The sequence below is a fragment of the Prionailurus bengalensis genome, chromosome C2 (genome assembly GCF_016509475.1).
Source record: "Prionailurus bengalensis isolate Pbe53 chromosome C2, Fcat_Pben_1.1_paternal_pri, whole genome shotgun sequence".
In the NCBI taxonomy this organism is placed as follows: Eukaryota; Metazoa; Chordata; class Mammalia; order Carnivora; family Felidae; genus Prionailurus; species Prionailurus bengalensis.
Window position 1 is genome coordinate 72,347,264 of NC_057350.1, and position 16,185 is coordinate 72,363,448.

The 16,185-nt window shown below is 37.3% G+C and overlaps 1 protein-coding gene across 2 annotated transcripts in view; it reads right to left on the minus strand.

Annotated features, from left to right (window-relative positions):
- The window catches only part of PCYT1A (phosphate cytidylyltransferase 1A, choline), a 51,273-nt gene that overhangs the window by 15,064 nt on the left and 20,024 nt on the right, over window positions 1-16,185 (minus strand). For both annotated transcript variants that reach the window (XM_043594467.1, XM_043594466.1), the window contains exons 2-3: window positions 14,380-14,506; window positions 1,588-1,687 (exon numbers count right to left, since the gene is read on the minus strand). In XM_043594467.1, coding sequence (XP_043450402.1) covers window positions 1,588-1,687; window positions 14,380-14,496 — 217 coding nt within the window. In that variant the 5' untranslated portion in view covers window positions 14,497-14,506. The remainder of the gene's footprint in view (window positions 1-1,587; window positions 1,688-14,379; window positions 14,507-16,185) is intronic.

Here is a 16,185-nt window from a genome sequence, read left to right on the forward strand (position 1 = left end):
GACACCACTATGCCTTGTTACACATACCCTGTTTTTCCTTGGGTCATTTTACCCTGCCCCATCAACCTGCTTATTACTCAAGGGGAACCAAGCCTAAAATGCCACATCATGAATCAGAAGGGCTGTGATCAACATGAGACATATACAAACACTTTTGAAAAAAAAAAAAGCATTATCTGAAATTCTGAGGACTCAAAAACTATGTTTCATATAGCCATGATTTAGCTAAGGAGTACTGGGCTCCCTGGCCTGAAACTGTCCAGCATCTGTATCTATTCATACTTTGCTACTCCTCCATTACAACAGAGAACAAATATACTAACACTATTAAGAAGTAACCACAAATATCTTCTACATATTGGAAATGTATACATTTGTGGCTGTAACTGCCTCTTATTCCTTAGTGTTTACCTGGGTTTGAGTCTAGGCCCACATTTACAGAGTAGACAGAACACTTACCATAGTAATGGAAAGAACCAAAAAAGGATTGAAAAAAAGAATTGGGGAATTTACAGATAAGTAAGGACAGCTGCCTATATGACTTTGTATTTCTAACAAATACCCAAGGAAGCTTCTCTTTAAAATAATCCCTAAAACTGGGCCACCTGGGTGGCTCAGCTGGTTAAGCATCTGACTTCAGCTCAGGTCATGATCTCACAGTTCCTGAGTTTGAGTCCCACATTGGGTGAGATCAAGCCCCACCTCAGGTGAGCACGAGCCCCACGTGGGGTAAGCATAAGCCCCGTTTCAAGTGAGCCCCGCTTCTCTCTCTCTCTCGCTCTCTCTGTCCCTTGTGGGATTCTCTCTCTCCCTCTATTGCCCCTTGCTCACTTGCACCCTCTCTCTCTCAAAAATAAACAAACAAATAAATGAAATAACTCAAATTAAAAACAAAAATCTCTAAAACCACTTGTCCAAAACAGGAAGAGTATTTAGAACACATATTAATAGCTTACGTAGTCAAAAATTGCTACTTAATGATGTAAACTAAGCATACAAATAAAAGAGTATAGGGTTTAAAAATAATAAAGTGAGTTTTTAAAAAAACCTAAAAGATTGTATCAGTAAAGATAAAGTTAAGTGATAAGCATCTTCCCACTTAGGATATTTTATCCTCTAACATTCAGCGGTGTCTAGCAAGGATATTAACTTATAGAAAGGGAGATCTGGGGGACAATTCTGAAGGCTATTAAAAATGTGACAGCCTGACATAGTATTCAGACCTCTGTAAAAACAGACAAGGTTATAATCCAGCTCAGGCTAATATCCTATTGTCTCTGTTCTACTATACCTCATAGTTGTGACAACAGCCCAGGAAGCAAATATGTACCACTATATCTCACAGCTGTAACAACATCCTAGGAAACAAGCTTAAAATGATAAGAAAAAATGAAATCTTATGGAATGCAGTTATACTCCCAAATAAAACAGCTGGGAGATAGGAGGAAACCCTCTCCCAACTACCCTTTTTATACCCAGTTTATAGGCAAACTGAGGAAAGAATTTAGAAAGTAGGTGCATATTTGATAAATACAACTGAATGCTAAAAGCAGAGTAAAACAACAAAATAATTAAGCATTTACTTACAAGGAGTTCCTCTGCTGGCTTCTTCCATAGTTACCCTGACATAGGGCTTACTAAAGTCTACTTCAATTTCATCAGAAAAAGGAGCTGGCTGCTGTAAGCCCTTAAGATAAGGAAAGTGAAGGAAAAGAAAGTTAAATTCAATGGTATAGACTGAAATACTCAAAAAATGGCAGCTTTAAAGAACAATCAGTTATTCAATATGCTGGTGATTAAATTCCTCCTAAAACCTCATAACATACAAAAGAAAAAAAGGCATTCCAAAATGACAGGTGAAAGTTGCAACGTTTTACCAAAGAGGTAAATTGCTAAATCATGATATGAACGATAAATATCTTGGGGTGCTTGGGTGGCTCAGTTGGTTAGTGTCCAACTTTGGCTCAGGTCACGATCTCACTGCTCGAGAGTTCAAGCCCCTCATGGGGCGTTAGCTTGGAGCCTAGAGCCTGCTTCAGATTCTGTCTCCATCTCTCTGCCCCTCCCCTGCTCTCTCTCTCTCTTAAATATAAAAAATAAAACATAAAAAAAAATTAAAAAAAAAAAGATAAATATCTTGCTGGTGATTTCAGGATAATATTGAGCGAGGTGGCTGGGAAACTAAGCATAGTCCCAACTAACTGGGTCCAGAATGATGGCTCCTCCATCACATGGCAGAACACCCAACTCTATTCTATGTGATGAAATTGCCAAGCTTCTATTGTGCATTTTTCTACCACTTCAACTAAGGGACTGCGAAGGCAAACAGCTCCTGAATGCTTTATTAAGTATGATTATCTCTGTATAATGCTTTACATTGTAAATATTTTTAAAAATTTTTTTAATGTTTATTAATTTTTGAGAGAGAGCGAGTGCGTGAGCAGGGGAGGGGCAGAGAGAGAGGGAGACACAGAATCTGAAGCAGGCTCCAAGCTCTGAGTTGTCAACACAGAGCCCGATGCGGGGCTCAAACCCACAGACCGCGAGATCATGACCTGAGCTGAAGTTGGATGCTTAATTGACTGAGCCACCCAGGCTCCCCAACTTTAAATATGTTCTAATGCTCATAACAGCCCTGTGAGGCAAGTAGTACAACAGTCAGTATCCTCAATTTACAGATGAGGAAAACAAGGTTCAAATAAGTTATATCCGTTATATGCAATTACTCAGAGGCAAAGCTAAAATAAGAATGCAGGAATTCTCTTTCCTCTACAGAGTTAACTTAACTCTACTACTTAAAAGCTTTTGTTAAATTGTTTCATAAGTATTTTATTCTATTTGATGCTATTATGAAGGGAATTGTTTTTCTTCACTGTATTTTTGGATTGTTCCTTACTGGTATATAAAAATGCAAGTTGATTTATATGTGCAAATGTGTGTCTGTGTGTAATTTCAGATGATTTTTGTATATTGATCTAATGTCTTGTGAATTTGCTAAACTCAATGATTAGTTCTAGCACTTTGGTAGATTCCTTAGGATTTTCTACATTTGAGATCATGTAATCTATGACTCAAGACAGTTTTACTTACTCCTTTCCAATTTGGATGCCTTTAATTTCCTTTTATTATCCCTTGTTGCCTTAGAATCTCTAGCACAATGCTGAATAGAAGTAACAAGGACAAAGATCTTTGCCTTTTTTCCAATCTTAGGGGTGAAGCATCCAATCTTTCACCATTAAATATTATGTTAACCCTAGATGTTTTGTAGATGCCTTTATCAGCTGAGGAACCGCCCTTATTTTTGCAATTTGTTTAGAGCTTTTATAATAGGTGTTGGGTTTTGTCATATGCTTTTTCTGTATTACTGAAACATGCATATTCTGGTTTTGTCTTTTGTTAGTGTATTAGATTAATTGATTTTAGGATGCTAAACCAATCTTGCATTCCTGAGTGAAATCCCTCTTGGTCATGTTATATAAATCTTTTTAAATATTCCTGGATTTAATTTGTTAATATATTGTTACAGATTTTTGCATCTAAGCTTGTGAGAAATTTTGAACGATAGTTATCTTTTCTTGTGCTTTTTTTGCCTGGCTTTGATGTTTGGCTTCGCAAAAGGGGATAGAAAGTATTTTCTTTTCCTCTATTTTCTGAAACCATTTATTCAGAATAGAAAGCTACTACTTCCTTAAATGTTTGAAAGAATTCACCAATGAAGCATCTGGGTCTGGACTTATCATTGTCGGAAGATTTTTAAAGACTACTTTTTTTTATTTTTATTTTTTAACTTGAGATACATCATTCAGATTCTCTATTTAATTTTGGGTCAGTTTTGGCAATTTGTCTCTTTCTAGCAATGTCTATTTCATTTAAATTGTCAACTTTTTTTGGCATTTAATTGTTCATTACATTCCCTTATAATTCTTTTAATTTCTGTGGGTTATAGTGATGTTCACTTAGAATTTTAAATTCTAAACAAATCGCATCATGATTGGTCTGAATCCAGGGACTGGGAAAACATCACTTTGATTTGTTTTCAGATAAGGACAGATTTTTAAGATTAGATTTTAAAATTAAAACATATTTCTTTTTTTTTATATGAAATTTATTGTCAAATTGGTTTCCATACAACACCCAGTGTAAAACATACTTCTTTTTAAAAATCCCTTATATGGGGCACCAGGGTGGTTCAGCCAGTTAAGTGTCCAACTTAGGCTCAGGTCATAATCTCACAGTTCAAGACCCATGTCGAGCTCTATGCTGACAGCTCAGAGCCTGGAGCCTGCTTCAGATTCTGCGTCTCCCTCTCTCTCTGTCCCTCCTCTGCTCACACTCTGTCTCTGTCTCTCTCTTTCAAAAATAAACATTAAAATTTTTAATATAAAAAAATAAAATCACTTATATAAGCTTAGTTAAGATATGCTAAAGCTATAATAAAGATAAGTGAAAACACCCATTTTTAGGAGACGTGTGTATATGAATGTTATCCTTTTTAAGAACTTTTTTTTTTTTTTTTTTTTTTAGTTTAGTGTTTTATTTTGAGAGAGACAGAGAGAGCAGGGAAGGGTCAGAGAGAGAGAAGGAGAGATTCAGAATCCCAAACAGGCTCATGCTGAGCCACGCAGATGCCCCTTTAAGAACATTTTATAAAAGAGATAAGAATAGACCAAAGACACAAATATACAGTTTTCTGTAGTTAAGAGAGATTTCTCTACAGATTAGATAAGACAATTTATCTTCTAAAAGTCAGTATTCAAATGAGTTGCTTAACAGTAGTGTGTTTCTAAAAGCATATGCTATTCACAAAATAATATACTCTATGATTCCATCTATATAAAGGTAAAAAAAAACAGGCAAAGCTAAATCTATGATGAATAGAAGCCAGAGGAAAAAGAGGAAATTGGGGAAAGTGGATACTGATGAGCAGGGACATGAGAGTCTTCTGGGAAGACAGGTATATATATGTAAAAATTTATTGAGCTGTACACTTAAGATTTGTGCACTCTACTGTATGTAAGTTATATCTCTAGAAACAAATAATATTTGGCCATAAAAAGGAATGCAGTACTGATACATGCTATAATATGGATCTTGAAATCTTGAAAACATTATGCTATATGAAAGAAGGCAGTCACAAAAGACCACTTATTGTATGATTCCATTTATATGTAATATCTAGAATAGGAAAACTTATACACAGAAAGTAAATTAGTGGTTATACTGGGCTTGGAGGGTTAGGGAGAAATGGAGAGTGACTGATAATGGGTACCAGGTTTCTCTCTGGGGTGATGAAAATGTTCTAAAATAGATATGATAATGGATGCACAACTCTGAATAGTCTAAAAACCACTGTATTGCACATTTTAAATGGGCATGTGAATTATAATGGTATGTGAATTACATCCCAATAAAGCTTATGTATATATTTATACATAAAAACAGGCAAAAATACATCAAACAAATAGAAAAAATTATGTTTATTAACAATAGTACATGTAGATAAAAGATGAGCTTTGTGTCTCTGAAAGTTATTATCAATGGTGTACAGAAGCTGGTTGTTAAAAATTCAGGAATTATGTGGGCCATTTATTAAATCATTGGTAGTCTGAACTTATTAGCCACAGAAATCAGCAAGTGCTACGTATCAGAGGGTTTTTCCCCCAGTAAGCCAGTTTACTAGAACACCACTGGCTATTTGCATACTTAGAAAGAGATCAGTTCTGAGGTTATTACAGGGAGAAGAAAATGGACTTACAGATTTTCCCATAAATGTTGCAGTGGGAGTAGAAAGGGTGGCAGATTTTGTGAAGGAAGAATAGGTAGGACATGGTAAAAAGAAAAAATATTGTCACTTGAGAAAAAGAGGCATTTTAGAGTTTTAGAACTGAAGAAAATTAGATTGTACTACTAGTGGCAGGAATGGAGAAGTTTTTAAAAAAGGAGTTGAGATCAAAGAAAATGAGAAGTGAGAGAAGTCTTTGAGCATGGTGATTCAAATGATCATTAGAGACCTTTTAGAATATTAATGAAAGTGAGGACACCAGTGCCTTTAAGAAAATTAGAAGAAGGGGCACCTGGGTGGCTCAGTTGGTTGTCAGACTTCCGCTCAGGTCATGATCTCACAGCTTGTGAGTTAGAGCCCCACATCGGGCTGTGTTGACAGCTCAGAGCCTGGAGCCTGTTCCAAGTTCTGTGTCTCCCTCTCTCTCTGCCCCTCCCCTGCTCATACTCTGTCTCTCTCTCTCAAAAATAAATAACAAATATTTTAAAAATTTTTAATAAAATTAACATTAAAAAATGAAAAAAAAGAAAATTAGAAGAAAAGGAAATAGATTAGTAATAATTTCTCACTAGATATGTGTACTCATAAACAGAAATGAGAAAAACTGCAAGATATCTAAAGGGGACAGAAAGATAGGTGGCAGGTTTCGGGGGGGGGGGGTTGTTGTTGTTTTTATTTGTTTTTTTTTTAAGTTAAGGAGATCTGGGCATGTCCAAGACAGAGGAAAAGGATTCAAAGAGATGGAAAATACTGGAGAAGGAATAAAATAGATAATAGGAAGAAAGAGTCTAGAGAAATAGCAGGGAAGGTTTCAAAGGACAGGATGGGGGAAGGTATTAGCCCTAGAAATAAGAATGATCACACTTTTCTAAAAGCAGAAGAAAGGGAAGGTGATAAAAGGCCAATGTTAGATGTAAAGGAGGAAAGATGTACAAATTTATAACCGATGCCCTCAATTTTCTCAGTATAGTAAGAAGGACATGAAATTACCATTAAAAACAGAGAGGCTGGAATGAGACTGAAAGCTTGAGGAAAGCAGAAAATATGTGGACTAGCTGCTGTGGGAAATATACCAGAGCATCAGCAAATACTGGGCACTACATTAAGTCCAGATCAAGCTAGCAACATTAATCTATAGAAGGCCAAGTTAACAGTCCAGGAAGAGAAACAAAGAATTATCAGAAACTGAAAGATCTAGGGTTAGGCCATGATGAATTGAAGGGAGGCAGAAGGGGGCAGTGAAGAGTTAAGGAGGCAAAGGGATCTAGACATTTCTCCAAAGAAGGTATAGTAATTGCCAAAAAAAAAAAAACAAAAACAAAAAACACATGGAAAGATGCTCAACAACATTAGTCATCATGGAAATGCAAATCAAAACCACAATGATACTACTTCACACCCACCAGGATGGCTATGAGCAAAAAAGACAGGCGGTAACAGTGATGGCAAGAATGTGGAGAAACGAACCTACATACACTGCTGCTGTGAATGTAAATTGGTGCTCAACTTTGGAAAACCGTTCTTTAAAATGTTAAACATATAATACCATATGATCCAGAAATTATACCCATGGGCATGTAACCAAGAGACTGAAAACACAGATTTTTAAAATTTATTATTATTTTTTAAGTTGGCTTTACACCCAACGTGGGACTTGAACTCACAACCTCAAGATAGAGCATCTCATGCGCTACTGACTAAGCCAGCCAGGTGCCCCTGGAGACACATTTTTTTTTTTAAACCTGTACACAAATAATATTAATAACAGCATTATTCACAATAGCCAAAAAGTGTAAACAATCCGAATGTCCATCAATTCATGAATGGATAAACAAAACAGTATGTCCACATGCAATATTATTCACCAATAAAAAGGAATGCAGTATTAATACATGTTACCACCTGGCTGGACCTTGAAAATATAATGTTAAATATAAGAAGCCAGCTACAAAAGGCTATTGGGAGGATTCCATTTATATGAAACGTCCAAAATATACAAACACCTGGAGATAGAAAGTAGGGTTGCTAGGGGTAGGTTGGGGGGATGGGGAGTGATTGTAATAGATATGGGGTTTCTTTTTGTGGTGATGAAAACGTTCTGGAATTAGATAGCGGTGATGGTTGCATAACACTAAATGTGAATATACTAAAAACCCCCGAATTGTACACTTTAAAATGGTTTAAATGCTGGGGTGCCTGGGTGGTTCAGTTGGTTAAGAATCCAACTTTGGCTCAGGTCATGATCTCGCGGTTCATGAGTTTGAGCCCCGCGTCGGGCCCTGTGCTGACAGCTCAGAGCCTGGAGCCCGGATTCTGTGTCTCCCTCTCTCTCTCTGTCCCTACCCTGCTCGTGCTCTGTCTCTCTCTGTCTCAAAAATAAATAAATATTAAAAAAAAAATTAAATGCTTTAAATGGTAAATTTTATGTTATATGAATTTTATCTTAATTTAAAAAGATACATTAAAGTATCCTATCTTTTACAACTGTTTCTTCAATCTTTTCTGATTACTGTGTACATTCCAAGGCAAAAGGCAAATACAGCTATCCCTCCTGGCTAGGGTTTCAATTCCTCCTAAGTATAGAAAGTGAAACCAAAGGTTCTTTGACTACAAGAGATCAGCAAAATCTTTATCTCTCTAGATGTCTCCAGCTAGAATGAATAGTATTTTTAAAAACATCTTTCTAAAAAAGCCTCTAGAAGATGCTTTATAAAAGTAGGACTAAGTATTTCTACCTATATTCTCCTAAAACATACCTCCTTCATTTTAACCTCAAGGGAATGCTACAGAATAGTATTATTTTCAAGTCGTTTGACTATCTGGTTGTGAAGCATAAATGAAAAAGCATGGATTTAGAACTTAAAAAACCTTAGATCTAAATCCCAGCTCTATCACTTAATAGCTGTGATATCACAACTTTCATCTTCCATAAAATAGAAGATAATACTGGCCCCACAAGGTTACTTGAGAGTTCAATAGCACACGCAAAGTCACTAGCACAACTTTTTACATATAGTGGCACTCAACAAATTAGGTCATCATCAACAACATGAGTTCATTTTCTTTTTTTTTTTTTTTTTTAAATTTTTTTTTAACGTTTATTTATTTTTGAGACAGAGAGAGACAGAGCATGAACGGGGGAGGGTCAGAGAGACGGAGACACAGAATCTGAAACAGGCCCCAGGCTCTGAGCTGTCGGCACAGAGCCCGATGCGGGGCTCGAACTCACGGACTGTAAGATCATGACCTGAGCGAAGTCGGCCGCTTAATCGACTGAGCCACCCAAGCGCCCCCATGAGTTCATTTTCAATTCTATTTTATGGAACACAGGATTTCATTACATCAACAAAATTAACTAAATTGTATTAATCTAAGAGGTTAGCTTCTAGATGCTATATGAAGTTTCTAATTCTATACAAATTATAACTAATACTATTATAACTAAAAATTCTATTAATGATCATCTCCCAAATTATGAATGGTCTTCTAAATGCAATATTGCTTTCATAAAAACTTTTCCTGATTATGTTCACATATATTAACGCACTATTCCTCAAAATTCCAGTCAAAGAGATGACATTCTGGTGTCCTTAAAATAGGGAAATGGAGGGGAGCCTGGGTGGCTCTGCTGGTTGGGCGTCCAACTCCTGATTTTGGCTCAGGTCACGATCTCACAATTCGTGGGTTCGAGCCCTGCATCGGCTCTGCACTGACAATGTGGAGCCTGCTTGGGATTCTCTCTCTCCCTCTCTCTGTCCCTCCCACATTCACGCTTGCCCTCTCTCTCTTTCTCTCTCTCTCAAAACAAACAAATAAACTTAAAAATTAAAAAAAAAAAATAGGGAAATGGAGATAACTCAGATTAAGACCAGAATTTGATACTGGCTTCCCAGGATTCTACTTCTAAGGACTCTTAAATATTTTTCAGCAAAAGCTTTCAGAATGACACAGAGAAACATTTCCCTTTTACTCAAACATGTGGCACAAATGATAACAAGTGTTCCTGAGATCCAAATTATTTCCATAATACTAGACGAAAGGCTATGGAGTCAAGAGGAATACCATATGGTGTGATAAAGAAGGGATAAAGAACAGAGCTGAGAGATTCCACTCCCTGGGGATAGGAAAGGAAGGAAGGAAGGAAGGAAGGAGGAAGGAAGGAAAGAAGGAAAGGAAAAGGAAGAAAAGAAGAAAGGAAGGGAGAAGGAGATAAGGGGAGAGGGAGAGGGAGAGAGGGAGGGAGAGAGGAAGGAAAGGAGGAAGTGAAAAAGAAAAGTAACAATTTTCTCAGACTCTTATTGCCATTTCAATGAATGGAAACAATGAGCTCATCTATCTAACTACTATTTGGATGTTTCCTAGACCTTTTAAGTTGAACTTGTATGTATTAAATTAAACTTATCATCTTTCTGCTAAACCAGATCTTCTATCTGTATTTCTTATTTAAGAAGCATCCCGTATACACAATCTACCTAAGACTCAAATCTAGAAGTCATCTTTAACACCTCTCATCCTTTACATCCTGATTTCCAAGAATTATCTATTTTACCTCTTAAAAACTTAAAATTTTAGTTTAAGTCCTCATTATCTTCAACCTGGATCATTACAACAATCTTGCAACTAGTTCTCTGGTTTCTATCACTGTTTCAGCTCATCTTTTCCAAAGCAACCAGGATGATCTAAATTACAAATCTGATCACATTGCCCACAGGGTAAAGTTCAAACTCTTTAGCACAGCACACAAGATCCTTCATAATCAGGTTGTCGCTTGCCTTATCTATTGCAGATTATTTTCTGAACTTTAAACTCTAATATTACTCATGGTTTGCTAAACATCCTATTATATCACACTTGAACTTGTATTCTATCTCTTGTCCATTTCTTGAATTCCTATTTATTCTTCAAAGTTCAGCTCAGAAATAATCTCCTCAGTGAAGCTTTTCCAAAACCACTGTCCCCACCTCTAGGTCAAAGTTAATCTGTTTGTTCATCTAGGCAGCCATTGTATTTCTAACTTCCTTCTATTTGGCCCTTTTCATTCTATATCTTAATAATTTATCTATTTCCCCTATTTGTCTGTGAGCTTCTTAAGAGCAAGGTCATCTTTTCATCTTTGCATCTCCAGTGTATAGTAACTGGCACACAGGTGTTCTCAATATATGAGGTTGTGATATCTATCTCCATTACAGAACTGTTGCCAATTTGTGACTTAACCATACATGTGATAAATACAGATATAGGCTAAATGTCTTATTCTTCATAAATATTTTTGTGATTCTTTTTGATTGTATCTTTAGAAACATCTGTATCAGTAAATTCTTTTTTTTTTTTTATTTAAATTCAAGTTAGTTAACATACAGTGTAGTATTGGTATCAGGAGTAGAACCCAGTGATTCATCACTTACATATAACATCCAGTGCGCATCCTGACAAGTGCCCTCCTTAATGCCCATCACTCATTTAACTGCCCCCCCCAACCCACCTCCCTTCCAGCAACCCTCAGTTTGTTCTCTGTATTTAAGAGTCAGTACATTCTTTATACTTACAAACAAACTAGCCACAAAGTTATCGCTTCATTTTTCCCCAATTCTTTTCTCTCTTCTTTCTAATTCATCCTGACCCACCAATGTAGCTACCTAATACTAAATGGTCCTTCCAATTTCTCTCCACCCTTGCAAGGAAAAAAATTCTTCTGAGCTCTGAGCTATAGAGTTCCCCATTAGGCTCACATCTCTCAAAGGGAAGGTCCTATTTACTTTTATACTCTTAGCACCTAGTGGCTATGCTGGACATTGTGTGTGATAAAATCTTGTTTGCTCAACCCAAAGGTCAACTAATGTGTGGACACATAAAATGTGGTATCCACATTTTAGATACATAAAATATTCTAAACTTAGTTGTGGAGATGGTTGCACAATTCTAAATATACCCAAAATCATTGAATTGTGCAGTTTAAACGGGTGGGTTATATGATCTCAGTAGAGATTCCTGTTATAAAAACAGGAAAAGAATATTGTTTGCTTTCACTACAAAGTTGAAAAGGGATCAGAGATAGAAAGTGCAAGTGTACAATGACAGACAAGTTTATTTAGCGGACACTCCTCACTAGGGCTGGTACAGCCTGTTGAGTGAATGAATCTTTGACCATTAGCCCATGCTAAAGAGCCAGTGTGTACTAGAGAGGAATGTGGAGTAAGTAGCACGTCACTCAATTGATCTGTGACATGAATATACGAAGCAAAGCAACTTAAAGCACCGAAATTCCTCAATTCTAAGGACCGAGAAATTTAAGTCTTCTCAGAGCCCATTCCACCATTCCACTTGCCTTCTTTGCTCTATTCTTAGCTCTTGTGACTGGCGAAGAGTATCAACTACATGGTTGGTTATACCTTGTCCCTCCTCCAAGAATGATTGCTGAATTGGTGCTTACCATCATCCTCTTAACCTGAATTCTCTAAGACACATTCAGAAATTAACAATGTCCTCCTGTTTTGTTGACTGCTGAGTCATTTTCTGAGTATACCTGGTATGGTGTACAGAATAATGGCTTCCTAAAGCCATGTCTACATGTTATTCTCTGGAACCTGTGACTATGTTACCTTACATGGCAAAAAGGGCTTTGCAGATATGATTAAATTAAAGGATTTTGAGAAAGGGTGATTATCCTGGATTATCCAAATATGTTCAATGTAATTACAAGGGCCTTTTAAAAAAATTTTTTTATGTTTATTTAATTTGGAGAGACACAGAAGGAGGGGCAAAGAGAGAGAAAAGCAGAAAATCTGAGACATTCTCTACACTGGCAGACGAGAGCCCAATGTGGGGCTCAAACTCACAAACCACAAGATCATGACCTGAGCCACAGTCAGACACTCAACCGACTGAGCCACCCAGGTTCCCTATCATAAGTGTCTTTGTAAGTGAAAAAGCAGATAGGAGAGTCAGAATCAAAAGACATGTGATGAGGGGCACCGGTTGGCTCAGTTAAGTGTCTGACTCTTGATTTCGGATCAGGTCATGATCTCATGGTTAGTGAGATCAAGCCCCATCAAGGCCTCGTTGGGCTCAGCACTGATAGCACAGAGCCTGTTTGGCATTCTCTTTTTCCCTCTCTCTCTCTGCCCCTCCCTGGCTTGTGCTCGGGCTCGCTCGGTCTCTCTCTCTCTCTCTCAAAATAAATAAATAAAACTTAAAAAAAAAGAAGAAGAAGAAATGTGATGGCAGAAGCAGCAGAGTGATGTGACTGCTGGCTGGCACCATGAGCAAAGCAATGGGGGCAGCCCCTCAAAGCTGGAAAAGACAAGAAAACAGATTCTCCCCTACAATCTCTAGCCCTATCAACATTTTGATATTAGTCCTCCAAAATCCATTTAAGACTTCTGGGGCGCCTGGGTGGCGCAGTCGGTTAAGCGTCCGACTTCAGCCAGGTCACGATCTCGCGGTCCGTGAGTTCGAGCCCCGCGTCAGGCTCTGGGCTGATGGCTCGGAGCCTGGAGCCTGTTTCCGATTCTGTGTCTCCCTCTCTCTCTGCCCCTCCCCTGTTCATGCTCTCTCTGTCTCTGTCCCAAAAATAAATAAAAAACGTTGAAAAAAAAAAAAAAAAAAAAAGACTTCTAACCTCCGGAACTGTAAGACAATATATCTGTATTGTTTTAGGCTGCTAAATATGTGGCAATGTGTTAAGCAGCAATAGGAAAGGAATACACTTGCCCCTACCAATATCATCAATATCAGGCCTAAAGCATAAGCCTCCTATTGGTGGAGTCCAGCTGGTTTTATTGATCAAGATAGAGTACTGGTTTAGAACAAATGTTATTTGTATCAGAGTAAAAATGCTTTTCCCTTTGCACTACATGAAGTTCCAGAACTAACCAGTGGAAACTGCAGTTTGATCAATGGCTAACAGTCAATATAGGTAAAGAAAACACAGAAATATATAATCCTTTCACTGGAATTTTAAAACATGGATTTCATAATAATATTACATACCAATAATAACTTCAGTTGTACATGTGTTCATTGACATGTTTTTTAGGGGAAGCTTTAAGAAGGGTACCAAACTGAGACAGGATGAGCAGTTTGGAATGGGGTGTTTCATTGACAGCTTGGCAGTGGTTAGGAAATACAAGATAATGTCCCAGGGATAAAGGAATATAAGGTAGGCAGTAACAGAAAAAGGCTCTCATGTAAGATATAACCAGTAATAGAGTGAAGGCATGATACGGCAGAAAAAAAGTAAGACACAGAAAACTAAACACTAAGAGATGATACTAAGATCAGATGACTGTCTAGAGCTCAAATTTCTCTATTTCATTCATTTCAATTTAATCTTTAGCTTAATAAACTAACTTAACAACTTCCAAATTTTCCTAACATTCTTTTTCCAGTTCCAATGTAAAGCTTTTGCAACTTAGCTGTGAACTTCAATTTGATAAGAAAGTAGAACATTTCCAACAACTGTGAAAATACTATTCACACTTACTATTCATTCTTTCCATTATTTAAGATGATTTGTCATACTGATATCATTAATTTTATATCAGTGTTTACCATCCCCCTGCCAGGTTAAGTGTTCGAAAAAGATATCTCTTCCTTACAATTGCACAGCGTGGCATTTTTGAAGAAATTCCATCTTCTTCTGTTGCCCCATTGGGTCCAGGTACCTCTTTCCTCCTCTTTCTTGTGTTGACTTTAGCTGAACTCTGAGCATCCATCTTCTTTTAACTGGTCATAGAAAGTGAAAAAGAATTTTTTTTTCTCATTGAAGTGGAGAAAAAGTCTGTCACAAGTATTTCAGAGATGTTAACACAGATACACTGAGCAAAAGATCAATTCCATAGCACAGATCTCACAAGATGAGCCAATCGCATCTGGCAAAAAACAACAAAGCTTCACAAAACACATGCTCTAGTAGAAACACTGAAATGCCTCTCTGTGGAACAATGGCCACAATTAATCACCTGACCTTGGAAATTATTACCCTGACCAATGCAGCCTGTATACCAACTGCTAATTTCATATCCTGTCTAAATGTAGAAGATTGGAATAACTTTGTTGAGAAAGTCAGTTACATAGAATTTACCACCCTCCCCTAATAACATCCCTGGTACACCTGGAGATATGACAGACACAAGGAAAAATGAAAGGTATGTCTTTGGTGCAGATGGAAAAAAAAAGAGCCTTTTTTTAAAAGAGACAGCCATCACCAATTCCTGGTTTAACAAAACATGTATTTCTTAACTCTTAATGCTCTGTAGATTTCAGAGACCACTCCATCAGGGTTATCTATGAAAATTGTAAAGTAAGTATATTGTATCTTTTAAATGTCCTTCCTTTTCCTGGTCTAATACCCATTTCCCCTTCCTCTTTCAGAGCTAACACCTTAAGCTATTCAAAGCCCCAACTATTAAAACCTCACCCTGGCTTCTCCCTCCCCCAGTGAAAACTTATAAATTACTCTCTCACTTAGCAGAGAGCTTCTAGCAACTAGCTACCCCAGAACAGCTCTGAATATTTGATGTTTATGTTTAGATGTTGGCTTGTGCTACCTCTCCAACACCCTGCAAGGATATCTGCATTTTTCTTGGGTAACATAATTTGCACAAATTAATTGATAATGATGCAATTTTAGGCATCAGCCAGAAATTGGGGATAGAGGAACTTTAGTGGTCAACTGTCATTTCTGCCCAAGATATGTACAGTGAAAGGTGGAAAAAATATCCTCAGAGCAGAGATAAAAAAAAAAAAAAATGCCAGGGCACTGGGTGGCTCAGTTAGTTGAGATCCAACTTGGGCTCAGGTCATGATCTCGCAGTTCATGAGTTCGAGCCCCGTATTAGGCTCGCTGCTGTCAGCCTGTCAGTGCAGAGCCCGCTTTGGATCCTCTGTCCTCCTCTCTCTACTCCTCTCCCACTTTCACTCTCCCCCAAATAAAATAATATTTTTAAAAGATGCCAGACAGAATGAGGACATTCTACTCCACCTTTCTGTCTCTAATTAGCCCTCCTGAATAAGATGTTCATCTAAACAACTGCAGTTGAGCCTTATTTTCTTTCCTCCAGCTAAATTCCAAGTGGCAATATGACAAGATCTAAGAGAAATCTGACCTAATTCTTAAAGAGTGAAGGTGACACCCATGAGTCATGGCTAAGTATTAGGCTGACATGAAAAATGTCAGAGTCCAAAGTGAAAGATGAACACCACCCAGAAACTTCCTTTCATCGCAAATGCAAATTAAAATGGAATAAAGGTGCTATACATTTAACAAGTTTTCCGGTGATGATCAGAGCTTTTCTTCATTATTGTTATCATATGTTTGAAACTATCCAGAGATTGTATTACTACTCCTATCTCACTGGTCTGAGGCCTACTAAAAACACCTAATCAGTGCAATTAGTGACTAT